Consider the following 18,996-nt stretch of genomic DNA (forward strand, 5'->3'; position numbering starts at 1 on the left):
CCCGCTCCAACACTGGCTCCTTGTAGGTGGAAAAGCCCCATAGAGAGTGACAGCAAGAGGAAGAAGGACCATGGGGTGTGGAAGTTGTTTGTGTGAGCCAGTGGGTGTTGCCTGGGCGTGGAGACTGCAGGAGAAGAGAAGGGGCAGGCCAGGACTCAGTGGCCAGGCTTGGTGCTACGTGGTCGGCCTGGTTTTTCCCCATGTTGCCTTCCCTGCACAGCGTAATGAATGGCTTCCTACTGGTCTGTGGCCATGGCCCCGGCTTAAAGAGTATACTTACCAAGGCCCAGAATACACACCCCAGCCAGCCAGCCAGCCAGCCTGTGTCCTGGCCTTTGAACACTCCCAACCACCAGTCCACCTGCTACAGACTGGCTCAGTCACACACTGTCACATCAGCTACAATGAAAGGAATGAAACGTCATCATTTGATTTGTCAATTTATTCACCGTTTCTGTGACCAATTGGACTTGGCATTACAGCAGACATTTGTTTCCTTACTTATCCTCTTGACACACACATTTACACCACAGGGGCCACAGGAATAATGCTTCCCTGGAGCTAGTAGCATGTTTCAAGGAAGGACACTACCTTCTTTTAAGAGCTAATTTAGGTGTATTGCCTAACAGTGGGTGACATTGCTGTGTACTGTTAACAGACTCATGTCATGACCGTTAGACTCAACAATCTGGTTACAAACATGATTTTGTTGTGTCTCGTGTGGAGAGAGTCATCTAGATTTAGAAGTTAAGAGTTGCTCAGACTGAAATCTTACATTGACTGTTTAAACGAGAGTTTGGCACAAGGAGGCCACAACACTTTTATTAGTGTGTTCTTAGGTAACGGCATGGCTCTATGATTTATGTATAGACATTCATGGTCCCCAAATCAAAATCTTCTTTAAATTATTTCCAGATCTACAAGGTGGATTGGCACCTACTGTATTTTGGTACAGACATTAATGGTCCCTGGACAAAGTACCCTGTGGTTGACATTTGTGATTCACAGTGGAATGTCTTTGACGACTTTTGCATGAATTACCTCGACACGTTTGGTGCAGACATTCGTGAACTTTGTGAACTGTAGGAATCCTCTGACTTTGAGTCTAGCTTTATCATCAGGTCAAAATGTCAGTGTTGTCAGTGCTGTGGTTTCGAACAAATGGACTGTACTTATGTCCAGTGCCAGTAACAGTATCTAAATGTCTCAAAAAGCAGTTAGCATGGCTGTAGACTCTTATTAGAGGATGAGAAAATAAGCAACATTTTGTAATTTTACTGCCCCATGTATCAACGTGTGTATAAATGTAATAAATTATGGCCTTTACAAGTATATGAAGTTGAGTGTATGTTGTATTTGTGTGTATACAGGTGCTGTTTCTACTGCGCTCCTACCAGACTGACTCACACAGACCCCTGCCAGCAGGAAATGGCATCGGCAAAGCCCTCCGTCAGCGCATGTGGCTCGCCTCTCGGTAATCTTAGACACACACACAGACACACACACACATGCACTCACAGATAAGCATCCCTCCTGCTCTTCCAGCTCCCTCACCAGAAGAATAGCTCCTTGTCTCACCGTTCATCCCCTCCCTGACCGTGTCCGCTTCATGTCCTGCCCAGGCTTCCATTTCAAAGAGACCGCCTGCTGTTCCATCCGCAGACCCCCCACCCTCCCCCATCCTCCCTTCTACCTCTGGCCCCTCTCACCAAAGATCGAGCCCTCAAGATGGGTCACAGATTACCCCTCCCACTCACCCACCCGTCCACCCTCCTGCCTGGCTGAGGTCAGTTCTGGGTCTCCAGTCTCACTCATGCAGGCCTACAGCAGATAACACCGGGTCGCTGGGTTAGCAACATTAGCCCTGCTAGCTCCGCTTGGTTACACTGATGAGCCTTTATTAAGATGACGAGGTGGATTCTTGCTCACCAGAGCGCGCCCACCGTCCGTCCGTTTGATCATGCAGCACCGCAGCACCAGGCGCCCAGATCTAAGGCCACGACAGGTCAGAGGATATCTGTTTTTGGGAAAAGAAACCTCCTCTCTCTTCCAGAACACCACTAATTTGAAACGGCCACCTTCCAAAAACGATGGAATGCATTGTTCGTCTGGTCTGAGTCAGTGCTGGGTTTTGGCCTCACACCGTTTCGATATTGTGTCATTTCGGACTTTTCCCGGCCGTCCCAGAGGGTGACAACGCTGTAGCGGTGACTGCAGACACTCAACTCAGCTCAACTATACTGCAACGTATTGTTTGGATCATGATCAAATGAGTCAACTTCTCACAGACTATACTATTACTTACCTTACATTCAAACACACACACACTGTCCCCCAGCCCCTCTTCTCCCATCACGTGTGTGTATGTGTGTATGTGAAAAGTGTGCGAAGGGTTTGTGTGGGTGTGTGTGTGTGTTATTAATATCTGAGTGATGAAAACGTGACGTCAAGCTCGCACACTGTGTCCCTTGTTCTCGCACACACACACTTGTGGGCTCTCACAGCAGTGCGGTCACAGCAGTGATTGAGGGCACACATAAACCAAACACACACACACACTTCGCATCGCCCACACACGCTGCCTCACTTTAACACCAACCTATACACGCACCTTTTTCAATGTCAACATTCACAAATACTATAAGTAATAATTCTACATCATAACTTGTTAAAGCAAAGAAGCGGTAAGCTACGTAGTAAATTGATTATTATGTAGTTATGAATAGAGAGGGAATAAACACAACCAGTTTCTCTGTTCTAATCTATACTTGTTTGTGTTTTATACTCGAAGTAAATTACTGAAATTCATGATCGTAACGCTGGGGGCATCTCATGTGATGGTCCCAACATTTCTTGGCTTCAAGGATCCACCGCAAACGAAAACACACACACAAACACAAATCCATTCAGCATGTTTTTGAGTGAGCTGGTGACCCAGTAATAACAGTAACTTTTTGTTTGGTTAGTCTACATTTAAATGACTCATCTGTTGTCTCGACCGCGGTCACATGCACCAGCTGTGGAATAGCGCTCAAAAGGCGAGTAGTTTATTGATTAGTCGATCAATATAACATTAACAGTCATCTATCAAGAAAAAATACCAAACATTTGGTTGATTTGTTGAGTTTTATTCCATCACAAACTGAAAGTTATGGGGTTTTGGACTGTCCAAAATAGACCAATTTGAAGACATTACATTGAACTTAGAGACATCATGATGAGCATTTTCACTGTTTTCTGACATTTTAGAAACTATACTTATTAATCAATCCTTAATCAGTGACTTGCAAAATAAATGTATGCTTAAAATGATTGCCCAGTTGCAGCACAGGAAAAGGAAGTCTGAATACTTCCTGAGCAGGGCCACATTTTACAGCAGCATCACACATAATGATGCATAATCAGCCTTTTTGCCACAGAAGACATTTAAACATGTTACAAGAGGCACAGTTCCATTTAGCTGCTTCAGTTTCAGTACTGCTATTGTGCAATCTGGCTTAGTGGGTGCAAGCCATCGTTAGTGTTTATTAATAACACCTATCAGTCAAAATGTCTGTTGAGAAGAAAAGGGACCTGTTTGGGTTTGTGCAGTATATATGAATGTTGAGATAATGAGACAGAGAATGTCATGTACACACAGCTTTACACATATACAGACATTTGAGATACAGTAGTTACTAAAAGTCTCCAGACATTTTCAGATTTTATACTTGGATGAGATGGATTTACAGTATATTCAAACAATGGCACTGCAGTATGGTGACATGGAGTTGCTCAGGTAGACTTACTACAGCCCAAACAAATGCATTAGAGAAAACACTTTAAAGAGTACGGTCTGAACTTGAAAACTTTTGTTACAATGTTGCACTACATAAATTGTAGTTTCCATCTTTCTCCTTATTTGCATGGGTTTCCACTCAGTTTCCATTTCCCTCCCACCCTCAAAGACATGTATGTGAGGGTTAATATTCCTGTCAGTGTATTTGGTTAGGGTCAAGGTCAAAAACAGAGCATCATCAGAGGATTTTTAAAAGTTATGTCAAACATGCAGCAGAAGACACAATACATAAAACTCCTCTGTGGTTGAAAACTCTGGAAAAGGCTCCTTAGTGTGCCTTGACTTAGTGTCAATAATAAAGTTTCATCCTAGAAGCCTTTATTTTACCATTCTAAACACAGCAACCATTGATAATAAATGTAAATAATAATCCCCATCAAGAGGTCACTGCAGTGATGCACTGATCAGGACCTGGAGAAATGACGTCAGCCTTTGAGATCAAACTTTAAACTGCAGCAACATACAAAGCTCCTCACAACTGAAGAAGCCATTGAAGTATAAATGTGCAATGACCTAATTCATTATTTTGTAGTCAGACATTGGCCTGTTTTTTTCAGAAAATCTACTGTCTCTGATCTTGAGGGAAAATCAGATAACCAGAGACTGGAGGCTGCAGTTTTATCACTTCAGCTTGATAAGTGTTGAAGGAACATTTAACAGGCTTCCTTAACAAAAGGGGGCCTTCATTATAAGAGCTTCTTAAGCACGAATTTGGTATTTTTTTATCAACAAATTCAAATCTAGCAATAATAAAGTTGTGCTAGATTTTCTTCCATAATACATGATCAAAAGTTGAAACATATCATCCAGGTTACATTAGTTAACTATAGTTAAAAAAACTATAAATAAAGCAAATGATCTTTTTTGTACATTTTCATTTCAGACAGAATAGCTGTGTGGTGACCAGAGGAGCCTTTCTGGATGTCTTGGTCTGCCTGTGTGGGCCGAAGATCAGTCTCCTGGAAGGTAAGTGCAGCTGAAGAAGAAAATGTACATATTTACTGACAGTGATACCAGTAAATATACACACAGTTACCATTTGAATACATACAGTTTAATCCAATCCAGGTGTGGCACTTAAAATGTTAAAAGTGTGTGTTCTTTAAAAAATATTAGATTTAATGTGATATTTCTAATGTGTTTTGCTGAGTTTCTATTGATACAGTAAAATGGGCCACAAAGATAGTAGGCCAGCTTTAGCCAGTGGTATATTTGGCTTTGGAAACATTACCCAGCTTTTCTTAATGTGGCTTCTATGCATGTCACTCAAACAGCTACAGCATCCGCTTCAGTCAATGACAACAGTGAAAGTGTCTTTGCAGTAAAGAGAGTTTATGGACATAGTATATTCCATACTGTATATTGAATATGAAGTATATAGTAAATTAATTAGATATGAATGAAGTGAGTCCCCTAATAATACGACTTTATAATAAATTAATTAAGTACTTAATAATGAGTGGAAAATATTTTAATCAGTTTTAAAAGCATTTGCTGTCACTTATGTTTAGACTTCATCTTGCTTTAGACATCTTTTGCTGATGTCAGCCAGTTGCCGTGGAGTTCATCAGCCCGGTGAGCAGCAACTGTGTTCCCTCCATTTGCTGCGAATTTGACTTTGAATGCCTGTACGTCTGAACAGACGAGGCCGCAACGTTTGCCGGCAAGGCTGTCCCCCGCGCTCTCCATTTAGACCGACTGTTGACAGAAGTCAGCCTCATGTCTCGGATAGTTCAGAGAAGCCCCCTGGTGTGTGTGTCTATGTGTGTGTGTGTGTGGTTGTGCGCACATGTGCACGGCCCGGTCTCCGCGGTGGAGGAATGTGAAACCGAAGGCGAGCGTTCTCTGACAGATGGTGGGATTGTGCCTATGACCCAGTTTATGGAGGAGCGCTGTACGGAGAGGGAAAATAAAAGAGAGAGAGAGGAGGGGGAGGCACTTATGTTTTCAGTCGGCCATGTGCTGAACACATGTTCGCATTTGACAGTGGAAATACCGAGGATTTCTCAAAACAAGCCTGTAGATTCAGGGCCCGGCCTGGCCCGACGCGGCTTGGCCCCCTTACATAACAAAATAAGCACGCTCCCTCTAGCTTACACACCTCTAATGCCTCTCTATTATTATCATAAGTCTGTCTTTGCCTGTGGGGGTGTTTGAGTCCTCTGCTGGTCTGTCTTTTTTTATTTCTCCCTTCCTTCGATCTCTCATTTCCAATCCCTCACCCTTTTTTCCTGTGGTGTAATTGCATTTTTAGACAAATCAGATGTTGAGTTAAAAGGCCATGAAAGCAGCAGGGTCTTTAAGAGTGTCCGACACTAGGAATAAAGGAACAATTCCCCTTTTTTCTTTCTTTCCTTCCTTTTTAAGTAGGAACTTTGCATTTACCAGCCAATACCTCTCAGCTCTGAACACAGGTCTTTGTGTGTGCACACACACACACACACACACACACACACACAAACACACACACACACACACACACACACACACCAGCCCTTTGATCCATGCGGACTCATAAAAAAAGCCCCCTCCGTCTATTGCTTCACTTCTACCTCAACCAGTCTTCTGTTTCTCCACTCTACCACCATGCCAGTAAAATGAGAAGCAAAGTTTTGGAGCGAGACGAAAACAGGAAAGTAGACAAAGAGACTGAGACAAATGGAGAGAGGATAAATCGGGCCAAAAACAAGTTTATTTCTCATATTTCCATTAGTGCAGTAGCAGATGATGATATTAAAATATGTTATAAGTTATAACAGTTGCTGTTTCTTGCAGGGAATTAGGAATTAGCCAGAATTGAGTTCCTGATAAATGAACATGTCTCTAGAAATGTAAAATTTAATTTTATATAATATTTTATTCTCTTTACAGTTGTACTTTTGAATGTTGTCAGGATAGCATGTCTATGACCTAATTATGGATAGGAAAGGATAGATACAGTTATTTATTGCTATAATAATTGTTCCTTTCCATACTGACCATGGCCAGTATGTAGCATGGCTACGCTGTACAAAATGGGGGACAAAAGTTTAGGTTAAAGGTATTCTGTGTAGTTTTTTTCCACTAGTAGCACTGCAGAGCAAGCATTTTAAGAGTGGGTGAGTCACAACACCTCATGACACACACCTCTGCAGAAGGTTTCATGCTGTTCCTCAAAGAGCAGCTGGCAGACTGGATACACATTGTCTTTTACTTAGAAATATCAATTTGTTTTTGCACATAAAAGCTCAGGATACAAACCTTCAGCAGTCTGAGTTAGACTAATCAAGTGGAGGTTATCATCCTGGACGTCACATGTAGGTTCATTGCAGATGTTTAGTCCCATGAATAGAACAACCAGAGCATGCCACTCAACAAGGAAACACTGTCTGGGGAAACATGATAAGGTACAAAGAAAATGGTAAGGTAACAAGAACTGTGGATTTTATCCCCCATTTCTGTATTTGATCTATTAATGTTTTGCTCAGCCTTAGACATAGGGTCAGGAGTTCAGACATCTGGGGCAGGCTAGTAGTAGCCAGCTGAGGTGGTTTGGGCAGAATGCCTCCTGGACACCTCCTTTTAGTGATGTTCTGGGTACATCCAACTGGGAAGAGACCCCAGGGCAGACCCAGAACATGCTGGAGGGATTATATACCTCTCATGGCCTTGGGATCCCCCAGGTGGAGCTGATGAGCGTAGCTAAGGAGAAGGATGTCTGGGTTTCATTGCTCAGCCTAATGCCACGGTGACCTGGCCCCGAATAAGTGGCAGAAAATGGATGGATGAATGGAGGTATTGCTTCATTGACAGTATAGAGAGGAGTTATTACAACAACCTGAAACTCTTTCAATGTACAGTACAAGTCAAAGGTTTGGACACACCTCCTTATTCAAGAGTTTTTCTTTTCCTCAAAGTATTCCTCAAAGTATTCACTGCTTTGCAGACTATTTGCAGTAACTTAACCAGCTTCAAGATGTCATCAACTGCAGGTTTTCAGTGAACAGGTGTGCCTTGTTAAAAAGTAATCAGTGGATTTTCTTGTCCTCCTAATGTGTTTAAGACCATCACTTGTGCTGTGTCAAGGTACTGCTGGTATACAACAAATATTCCACAACTGTAGTAATCCATATTATGGCCATAACCACCCTACTAAGTAAAGAGTCATCATTGTTTTAAGACATGAAGGTCAGGTAATCCAGAAGCTTTCAAGAACTTTTAAAGTTTCAATCACAATAACCATCAAATACTATGATGATGGTGGATCTCATGAGGACCTATCAGGAAAGGAAGACCAAGAGTTCTTCTGCTGCAGGAAGTTAATTAGTTTTACCAGCCTCACAAATCAACGAGATTAGAGCCAACATCAATACTTGGGAGAGTTCAAGTAGCAGACACATGACAGACTATGTGAATCAGGCCTTCATGGTCAAACTGCTGCAAAGAAACCAGCAATAAGAAGAGAATAATTTGGGCAAGAAACACAAGTAATGGACTTTAGTGGAAATCTTTGTTCTGAAGTTGTTGTTTTTTTTAAAGGTTTTTGGTTCCAACCACTGTGAGACACAGAGAAGATCAACAGATGTATCTGTATGTGTGGTTACCTCTATGAATCATGGAAGAGGAAGAGTTATAATGTGCGGGGGCTCCTCTGGTGACACTGTCTGCTATTTATTCATAATTCAAGGCACACCTAACCAACATGGATACCACAACATCAGCACGCCATCCCATCTGGTTCGTGCTTAGAGTTTCTCAATAGGACAATGACCCAAAAACACACCTCCAGGTTTTTTTTTAGGACTTTTTGACCAAGAAGCAGAGTGATGCAGCGCTCCATCAGATGAGCAGGCCTCCACAATCACCTCACATAAACCCAATTGAGACAGTTTGGGATGAGTTGGACCGCAGCGTGAGGGAAAAAGCAGCCAACAAGTGCTCAGCATATGTGGGAACTCCTCCAAGACCGTTGGACGAGCATACCAGGTGACGACCTCAGGAAGCTGGTCGAGGCGATGCCAAGAGTCTGAAAAGCTGTCACCAAGGCAAACAGTGGCTACTTTGAGGAATCTCAAATATGAATCATTTTGGTTCACACTTTTTTTTTAGCTCATAATTCCATGTGTTATTTCATAGTTTTTATGTGCTCAGTGTTGCTCGACGGGGTAGAAAATAGTAAAAATAAAGAAGTACCCTCGAATGAGTCCAAACTTTTCAATGGTACTGTACATTTGAGTACATAAGTGTCATATTAATAAAGACTTTAAAACATCCAATCCGAACATGTCCTCTAAATTGAAGCTGTTTTATAGTAGAGAAGCACACCAAAAAGGATGTTTCTATAATTAGGCTTCCAGCAGCTTCAGCACATGGGATTGATGTTAACGTTGGACAGCTTGGTAAGCCACGTACTTCCATATGTGGCTGCTCACACCTACTTAACTTTAAGATGTGCTACTATTGTCATAAATGTGCACCAACTGCTGCAATCCAGTGTCAAGACAACTTAAATACTACAAGATACTACAAGTGCCCAATTTATGCCGTCCAGACTTTAAATTGTTAAAAACCCGGAGGTCAGGATTGCCCAAGGGGGTCACAAGATAAATCAGAGGGTTCAAGAAGAAGAGAATAAACATTTCTGTCTAAAAATAGTTGATTTTTTTTTAGACTTTTTTTTGTTTTTTTTGGTTTTTTTTGTGAAGCCTCAGTACTATGATACTGTACAGATAAAACTAAGAAAGGAGCATCGCTCTTTGGTTGACCCGCTCACTGCTCATTACACAACCTGTAACAATGGATCACAAGCACACATCGCTTGGCTATAAATGGTCACAAGCCAAAAAAGGTTGGAAACCAGCGCCCATGAGGATTTGTTGAATGGGATTTTAGCCTTTTAAGAATAGTCAGTGCTTTCATTTGATAGATGTAGTATTGAACTTTTTCACGTTGCTGTCAGAGTGGTATTAATATTTTGGCACAATAAATTGTCTTCACTTCTGAATCCACTCCTTTATCATAATCTTTTGGCAGACCGTCTGTGGTACTTTTTTTAACAGTATTCTGGCTAGTGAAGTGGTAAAACTGCTCCCTAATGAATTTAGGAATCTAGCATTTTCTCTTTGAGGCTGTTTGACAAAGTTGTCATTTTCTAGCTTGCTGTTGTTTACCAAGGAACACACACACATATATATCTATATGTAGGGACAGAGATTTTAGGGTAATTAGAGGGAGGGTAAATTGTAAAGCTTCATCAGCATAAGAAGGGAGGTCACCTCTCTCACACTGACAGACACACACACACACACACACACACGTAGCGTCTGGGGTTTGTTTTTCACAGTTTGGGTAATGACGGTGGAAGCTGATGTGAAATCCAGCTGTGTGCTTGCGTGTGAGAGCATGTGCAAGTGTCTAGCCAGAGTTCTAGCTTGACACAGCAAAGCGTCTTTACTGCCAGCTTTTAGTGGGCTATGGACCGCGCTATAGGACAGCCAGCGAGCTTACAGACACACACCTACACCGACCCAACACCACCCAATACACTTTCTTCTTGGATTTTCAGGACACTGTTGTGCCTATTTCCCAGTGACACCTCTAAAAATACATGGTGTTGTTGGCTGTTTGTATCACAGAGTGTTCTCTGGACCAGTTTGCTGACCTTGCGTCCTACATCCAAACTCAATTTAGTTCCCATCTTACCCTCAACTACCAACTGTATGATTGACCCAGGTTTATTTAAACCAGATGTGGTGGTTACATTTAGTTTAAATATTTGACCTGTGTTGTAAAACAGGCCGTCACACATATAGCTCTTTCTGTAGCTCACAGGTTAGACATATGAGCCACAGATGATATGAATACAGTTTGAACCTCCTTCAGTGGTATTTAGTGTGCTTGTTGGGTTGATGGTATAGATTGCCAGAGTTTGGACTGCATTATACAGATTGCGGCTCCACTATTTTCATTTCGGGCGTATGCACAGGAATGCTAATAACACCAGGTTAAGGTCGGCTTTTTACAGCTTCAGGTTTCACGGACTAAAACATGACAATTGCACTGTGGAGATCAGCATAACCACAGACATATACATTTTTCAGTTCAATGTGGCATTTTCTTCCACCTTAGTCTGATTTCTTTCCATGTTTTGTTTCCAGAAAGGATGTAGAGAAATCTGGATTCATATTGGGGGATTGTGCTCAAGTTTAATGGCACGGTCAGCAATTATATTGATTTGAATGTATCAACGAAAACAAGTTTCAACTTTCTCTTTCATTGTTTTTTCATTTCTTTAGGCTGCTGCATAACCATCCACACGTGAATCTGTAAATCTTCAGTTATCAGGGAAATTAGATTCCTGCAAACTCATATTATGAACTAAATTATTTTAAAGCTGCATTAATCAATATTTCTATATTAACAATGGGTCAAAATGACTATGTGTAATGTAAAAGGGGTCACTCACATTTGAAAATCCATAGAGAATTATTAAGTGACGTTACAGCTCGCATTTTACCATCTTTCAGCTCATTGTTTTGTTTTTAACAGCTCACATCTTTACTGTTAAAGTTCAGTCTCACAGCTCTCATAAACCCCCTTTTTCCAGATGCAGCAGGCGGCTGTTTTAAGAGAGAAAGCTGCGATATAATCTCATTGAATGCTACCTACCAGCACCAACTGGCAAAAGGACAAAATTAACATTTCGCCGCTAGAATTCCAGCCACTTTGATATAAAAACAAACTTTTCAAACCTAGTTTTTAGCAGCAGAAAAGCTGCGTTTAAAAAGAATTACAGTACATTAAAACCCCGACATTTGTTAACACGCCAGTCTGAATGATCCCAGAGCTTTCCCCACATTAGTAATCCACCGAGCCAGACCTGATCCCAGAGTACCATAAATATCAAATAGTAATCGCGACTTAATGGAGTCTGGACACGATCCAGCTGCAGGTTTGCACATGAGCAGCATAAAGAGACACAAGTGTTGTAGACACAGATTTAAATAAACACAGCTGTGGGAGAATAATGGTTGTTTATAATCCGACATGAAGAATCACATTGAAATGGTCCTCCGAGGAACGCCTTTCATTTGCCCCGGGAATGCCTGACCGACCCCCCCCCCCCCCCCCCCTCCTCCTCCTCCAGACGCTGTTTTAATAAATGGCATCATAAAAAAAACAGCTTTGCATCCTGACTAACGGTGTTTTTCTTCTCCCTTCTTTTGTTCTCGCTTTCTTTCGTTTGCTTTGACTTTCTTTATTTCTTGTGTGTTCCTCCTTCTGGTGTTTTTGTGTGTTTTTGCAAGAGTCAGGTATGAATCAGGACCGTAGCATTACAGTTGAATGTGTGACAGCCTGTTTCTGCTACACCTTTGACACACACACACACACTCTCTCTCTCTCCGTCTCCTTGTTTCTCTCCACTCCACCATGACAGACAGAAGTTTTCTCTTTGACACGCTCCCATTCTCCTTCAATCATCCTCCTTTCTCTCCTCCCTTCATCATCGGTGTCATTACTGTGCCCCTACCCTCCACTCCCTCCCACCCTCCCTCCCCACCATTATAACCATTAGGCTATGCCTATTTGGCCCTGGACCCCCCTTTGAGGATCAAGTTCCATGGTAACCTGGCCTGTCTCCACGGTAACCTGGCCCATCTCTGGAGGAATGCAGCATTTCCCGCTCTTTTGTCAGGCCACGTTTTGAGTGGCGCTGCATGGCCAGATTGAGTTGCTTCTGGGTTTCATAAGCTTCTGTATATGTGTGTGTGTGTGTGTGTGTGTGTGTATGTGTGTATGTGTGTGTGCGTGTGTGTGCGTGCGTATGTTAACCTAATTGAGTTGGCTGTCAAAGCAGGGTCTGTGTGGAGTCTTGGAGCAATACTGTAGGGAGGAGCACAGCTTTAGAATGGCATTGGGTTTCTCTATTGCTGCCCTGCCTTTGGATTATGCTTATATTTCAGAGGAAGTGCGTGGGTGTGTGTGGGTGTGTGTGCGTGCTCGTTTTTATTTGTGTGTCCATCACTCCCCAAGGGTGTATGTTCACAGGTGGCTGGGTTGGCACAGCCGTGGGCATTTCCAAACAGACACTGGCGCAGCCTCTCCTATAAAAGTCAAAATAGAAAGGAACAGAGGACACTGGCTTCTTCAGTCGGCTCTGTTGTTTGCATCTGTTGGCTTCACAAAGGGATTGTGTGTGTTTGTTTAGCCTGTAGAGATGTTGGACTGGGTGACCACAGGGAATATCTCAGTGAACTCACATCCTGATGACGTTAAAGCTACACGGCGAGCTATATCACAGTCACGATAAGATAAAACTATATTAATCCTCAATGAGAAACAGTCAAAATCAGTTTATTCGTCATGAGAAAGTACTGCTTGAAATGATTACAGTTTATTGGTTGAATCTGGTGATATTTTTCTTACTGTCAGCAAAAACCCAAAAAAGACCAAAACCAACAAGATGTGATCCTTAAAGTATTGTCTGTTATCTAAAGCTTGATACATCTTAATGCCATAAAGCTCCACTGCCGTCCAAAAATAAATCAAATATTATCAATGAGTTGAACTCGATGACACGTTCCTTAATGATGATGAACATGATCACTGGAGGGTTTTTTTAGTGCATACAGTTCACCGTCCTGCTGCTGTGAATACTCACCACACGCCAAATCCACCACTGAAAATAGTCCTCAACAAATGAACTGTTTACTCCTGTTTGAATTACGTTTTCTCAGAATTCTAGTTGCAGGTGTTTAAGAAAATGTAACGGCTTTTAAAACTGAAATAATAATAATATTATTGGGACCTTTTTGAAAGATTCATGTCTGTGAAAGGACAGTACTGAGGGACAAACTCATTAATTATTAGTGATTTAAGTCAGTTTATGGAATTTGTTGAAAGTTAAATAAACAGAATAATGCCAGACTTGTACTTGAATTGAAGGCAAATGAATAAAACATTTATCTGATATCAATTGAAGCAGAGTATAGCAGTATGTCATATATTTAAAAGATGTACAATAAGAAGTAAATGGAAAATTATTTAATGGAGCAGTGAATGGAAACTTGGCCGCTTTCTTGAGAACTATTAATCTTTAACAGTGACTTCATCCTGCAGTCATAAAAAGATAACCAATAAAAGTGATCAAAATTTCCTACCCCATATATTTTTGAGTATTTTATATCTATATTAGTGAGCTGACAGGAAATGAGGTGATAGAGAAAGAGATGGAGGACCAACATACTAAAGAAGGTCATCATCTTGACTTGAACTGGAGACATTAAAGATCAGGATAAGGCTGCTACACTCATGACAGAAATATTACGTGATCCTCTGACCCTCATATTAGAACTAATTCAAAACTCAAACAACCCTTTTTCAAGAGGAATTAGATCATATTGTCTTTGGAAACAGGAGCAATATCATCCCACAGCTCTCTGTCTTTAGGGATCATTGTTTATTCAGACAGGAGATTAAAAAATTGATTTAAACATCTGCAGATCCAGCTTTTAAGCTCACTTATAACAATAATAGCATCGCTACCTGATATTAAATTGTCAGCTAAAATCTACATGTGTTTGTTTGTCAGATTCAGAGGTCAGCGAACTTCGTCGGGAGTCTCTGTCCGTCCTCATGTCCTCAGACCTGGTCACCTCCGATGCATCCTCGGCCGCCCTGGGGCCCGGCAGCACCCAGTACCTGCTCAGCCTGGCTCGGGTGGCTCTCAGCGCCAGCGTGGAGATCCCCGAGCTCTGGGGTGGCCCTCAGCTCACAACCCAGCTCTTGCCGTGTCTGCTGCAATGCTCGCAGTACGAGGTGCGGGAGCTGGCCCTGGAAGGAGTCCTGAGGAGACTGCAGGAGGAAGAAGAAGAAGGGTGGCTGGACAAGACCACCCTGTCTAACCTGACCAGCCTGGCTCTTCATGAGACACACCCCCCGTGTCTGGCCAAGGTGAGACCACACACACATACACACACACACACACACACACACACACACACACACACACACACAAAAACATTATAGGAAAGGCATTTGTTTGTTGTCTGTATTTGTGTGTCTGGTTGTTTTTTATTGATGTGAGTGTGCGTATGATCCGCTCTTCATCCCTGTGTGAGGCCTTGAGTCGTATAATCTCACAGTCACTGTCATCACACAATGAGGAACCCTCTCCAAGAAAGACGCCTTCCTCTATTCATCACAGTTTTGACTGAGTCACAGTGTCATTCGCCACAAATTGATTAAATGTCCAAATTCATCTCCCAGAAGCTTGCGTGAGAGGCTAATCGGCCGCAGGGGGACACGCCAAGCACCCTGGCAGCGAGCTCATTCTCTTACTCACTGACACACACGCATGAGAGGCTTAAGTAGGCCTCCACTCCAACAAGTTTTGGAGGGGAAAATGCAACCTATTTCCTGTTTCAAGGCAGAAGGTCGTATTTCAGCGCGTTCATAAAGCGAGGCCGGGCCAGCCAGCCAGCAGATCTGCTCTGTTACTCCTGTCGTTAACACTCCTCCAGAGCCGGCACGACCCGACGCTGCCGGGACTGACTCTGACTGTGTGTATGTGTTTCCACACCGCTGCAGACTTGTGTTGTATTTTAGTTTCTTTTTATTTTTTTTGTGTGCATGTGTGTGTGTTTGGACGTGCATTCTTCGCCAGGCTGCTGCTTTACAGCCCAGCCGTTAATGTTTAAAGTGTCGGCCCTGTTAAGTGGAGCCTCCCCTGCGCCAAGGACACGCCAACCCAACAGGCCAGTTGCCATAGCTCGCCCTGGACTTCACTGAAGCATTCTGGGAGAAGTATAGCAGGAGTAGCAGTTGGCCAAGGACATAGTGTTGGTCAGCTATTCTGCCCAGAGGTGATGTCTGAAAGTCTGAAAGCAAAAAAAAAAAAAAAACATAAGTCATCTTAAGTCCTTATTCAAGACAAATGTGTTAAAGGAATATGCTGCACGGGATAATGACAAGAAGATTGGAGCCATACTGACCCGCTTACTAGAAATGACACAGAGCTCAAGCTCATAAATTCCTCCTCATAACACAAAATGAACTGGTGAAAAATTTGTGCAGTATGAATGATTCATATCAAATGATAGTTTGGGTCAATCCCAATACTCACACTTGCAGTATTTTTGAGTAGTCTAATGTGTTTGCAGTAACTACGGACAATATTACTTGTGTTAATACAAACACATAGAGATGCTTTGTTGGTATTATTTTATTTCTACTTATAGAACAGATAAATAAGAGCAGTTATGCAGCAAATAATTATAATCAGATGACAGACACATTCAGAAACTGAAGGAGTAATGCAATTACTAAATCAATGAAATCGAGAATTGAATCAATAAGCACTCAAGACTGCTGTACATGCTATACAATAAAATATATATGATATTTAGCATGTATGTTTCTCATCAAAGAGAGGTTTTCAATATTAAGTCATCATCTGTGGGTTCTGCTCATTGACTGAATATGAATATGGACGACGTGTCTCCACTTCCTACTGCTATGCAAAACTGAAGCCAAAATACCTCCTTTTTGGGAGCTGCCATCTTCCTCGTGTGACATCATTTTGAGCCAGAGTCAGTTGACGGGATGATGGCCAACTGGACATGGCCCACGGCCTGACAGAGGTTTGGAAGCGGCTGTCACAGCTGTCAATCAAGACCTCACAACCCCCTTTTTACATCATTAAATAACTAATTATAAACACCCTTATCAGAAAAATGAGCACTTGGACAAACAGCATTATAAGAACTATAGAAATGGACAGAAACCATCTTGGGAAAAAATTTATTTGACGTGTGCTTCTTGTACTACTTTGACGTGTGATTGTTTTTAGTTTCACTCTTGTCCCATGTGCTAACACGGAGAGGGCGGGATTTATTTTGACCTATACTCTAGCCAACCACAATGGGACAACGAGATATTTTGGCTTCACTTTTGGGGAGCTGTCATACAGTCATTGGTACTGGGTAGTGTTGAAAGTGAATAAAAATATAAATTTCACACCAAATCCAACATAAACTCTTCATGTCTTTTGATTTATTTTAGTAACACCAGCTTATAGACACATTATCACCAACAACTGAATTGTGGGATGCACTAAGTGTGGGTTAAGTGTACTGCCTGTTGGTATTTTTTTTTTTAACCTAGGACATTTAGCAGCAACTTGGTGGCATGTAGATGCAAACTTACACGCTCTAAACCACACGTGTGGGTAGACTGGGACAGGCCCAAAAGCAGCAACACCTTGAGACTGTAAAGGTCATAAAGACATAAAGAACAAGGCTGAGACAGGACTGTAAGGAAAGCTTGATAGAGTGCAACTTTTATAACTGTTAACATTTGTGTGTGTGTCTACTCTTGCAGGGTGGGCGTCTCTGTTTATTTGCATGTTACAGCCATGAAAGTCTGTACGCGACTACGCCTGAGTTGGCATGTTTTCGTGTGACTGTGTATATTTGAGTATGTGGGCAACCGAGTGTGTTGCAAGACGGGAGCTCATTAAAGCAGGTTGTAAAAGTCAGAAGCTTAAAGATGGTCAGACCAGCTGCTTTAGAGCTGGCTATGTTGAATAGCTGGCTGACAGACGGGTGGAAGAATGGTGAAAAACACAGGTGATAACTGGGAAGCTTTTTAGTGAAAACAACAATAAAGAAAGAGGAAAGCAGCAGCCAAATAATGAATGACACTGGCTTGACATGAATGGCCTAATGATTGATTCACTTTCACTGGGGTTGAAAAGAACCAATGGACTTTTTGAATTATTGTCTGCCAAATACTGTACATCGCCATCTACTACCACCATACAGGTTATAATGGGCCACTGTGGCTATTGGCTAATCCTTGTTGGTTCATTTCAACATTTCCAAATGACTTGTCTCCAAACACTGAAGTATGGACAATATTAGCTGTGTTGTACTATCGTCACTAACTCTAAAAATAGCTAAAACTGTGTTTGCAGTCTACTTAATGCTGCATTAATTGATTTTTTTTAGCCACTTGGGGGAAGCAGAACAAACAAAGCACAACATTGACCGGCTACTAGCAAACAGTCGCTATTTACACATCCAGCAGACACGTAGCAACATTAGCATTCATTTTAGGCTCATATTTCTGACGACTTAACTAATTTAAGTCTCATATTCGCTCCGTTTTGGCTTTGTTTATGTCCTCCTTATGGAAATATCTGACTCTTTAGCTGCTAAATGCTCTGCTATGAGCTAATATTAGCTTGTCACTAGAGCTAGTTTAAGCCGTCTCAGGTAGCGTACAGTTGGTTTAGCAGAGGTGTTTTGCTAAGAGCTAACCGCTACCTGCTGTGAGTGGAAATGAGGTTGTTGAGAGCAGAGTTTATGAGCCTGAAAATCAAAAGATTGAACTGAAAGATGTTGAAAAAAACTCCTAATTAAAATTTCCCCTATTAAAAAAGTCAGTTTGTCAGTACAAGCTACACAGGTCACATTACACTGTCTTTTAATTCATCATTTATATATTTAACAAAATGACATTTAAAAAATTCACATGAAAGTTTGATAAGAGCGCAACTCATGAATAAAACTCTGGTCTGCCTTCATTAGAATATGCTTAAGTTAAGTTATTTTAAATCTAACATTGTATTGTGTAACATTATTTCAAACCTAATAATTAAACTTTGTTTTAAACATGATTCAGACCATCCAGTGAGTCGGAAAGAGAGACAGAGAGGTCTACCTTGCTGCTATGTCTATTTTCTACGCATACAAACACCCACGCACATGCTCTCACACACACACAGATACACATACACACATATATATTAAGATGTTTACACACAGACGTTGCTTGCCCCCTTTTGCCGCCCCCCCCCCCCCCTGTTCTCCACCCACACAGATCCTATAAAGTGAGCTTTTATTTTAAAGCTCTAATAACAGGTTGAGGTCCTGAAAGAAATAATAATCATTGAGATATGCAGCAGGAATGTCAACATGTGTTCTCTGCTGGATGTGTGTGTGTGTGTGTGTTTTTAACGGGGGGCTCACGCGGTGGAAAACAAGTCGTTTCCTCCTCAGGCTCGGTCAGCCGCCTCCTTCGCTGGAGGAGTGACCGGGCAAAGAAAACAGCATGGGAAAGAGATGGAGGAGGAGATGGAAACAAAACCAAAAAAAAATGAAGCTGTGGAGATGAAG

The 18,996-nt window shown here is 41.9% G+C and overlaps 1 protein-coding gene across 1 annotated transcript in view; it reads left to right on the forward strand.

Annotated features, from left to right (window-relative positions):
• thada (THADA armadillo repeat containing) overlaps nucleotides 1–18,996 on the forward strand; it is a 98,785-nt gene that overhangs the window by 59,568 nt on the left and 20,221 nt on the right. The window contains exons 30-32 of the mRNA XM_053332555.1: nucleotides 1,371–1,474; nucleotides 4,722–4,804; nucleotides 14,409–14,770. Coding sequence (XP_053188530.1) covers nucleotides 1,371–1,474; nucleotides 4,722–4,804; nucleotides 14,409–14,770 — 549 coding nt within the window. The remainder of the gene's footprint in view (nucleotides 1–1,370; nucleotides 1,475–4,721; nucleotides 4,805–14,408; nucleotides 14,771–18,996) is intronic.

This window comes from Scomber japonicus, chromosome 14, assembly GCF_027409825.1.
Source record: "Scomber japonicus isolate fScoJap1 chromosome 14, fScoJap1.pri, whole genome shotgun sequence".
NCBI lineage: Eukaryota > Metazoa > Chordata > Actinopteri > Scombriformes > Scombridae > Scomber > Scomber japonicus.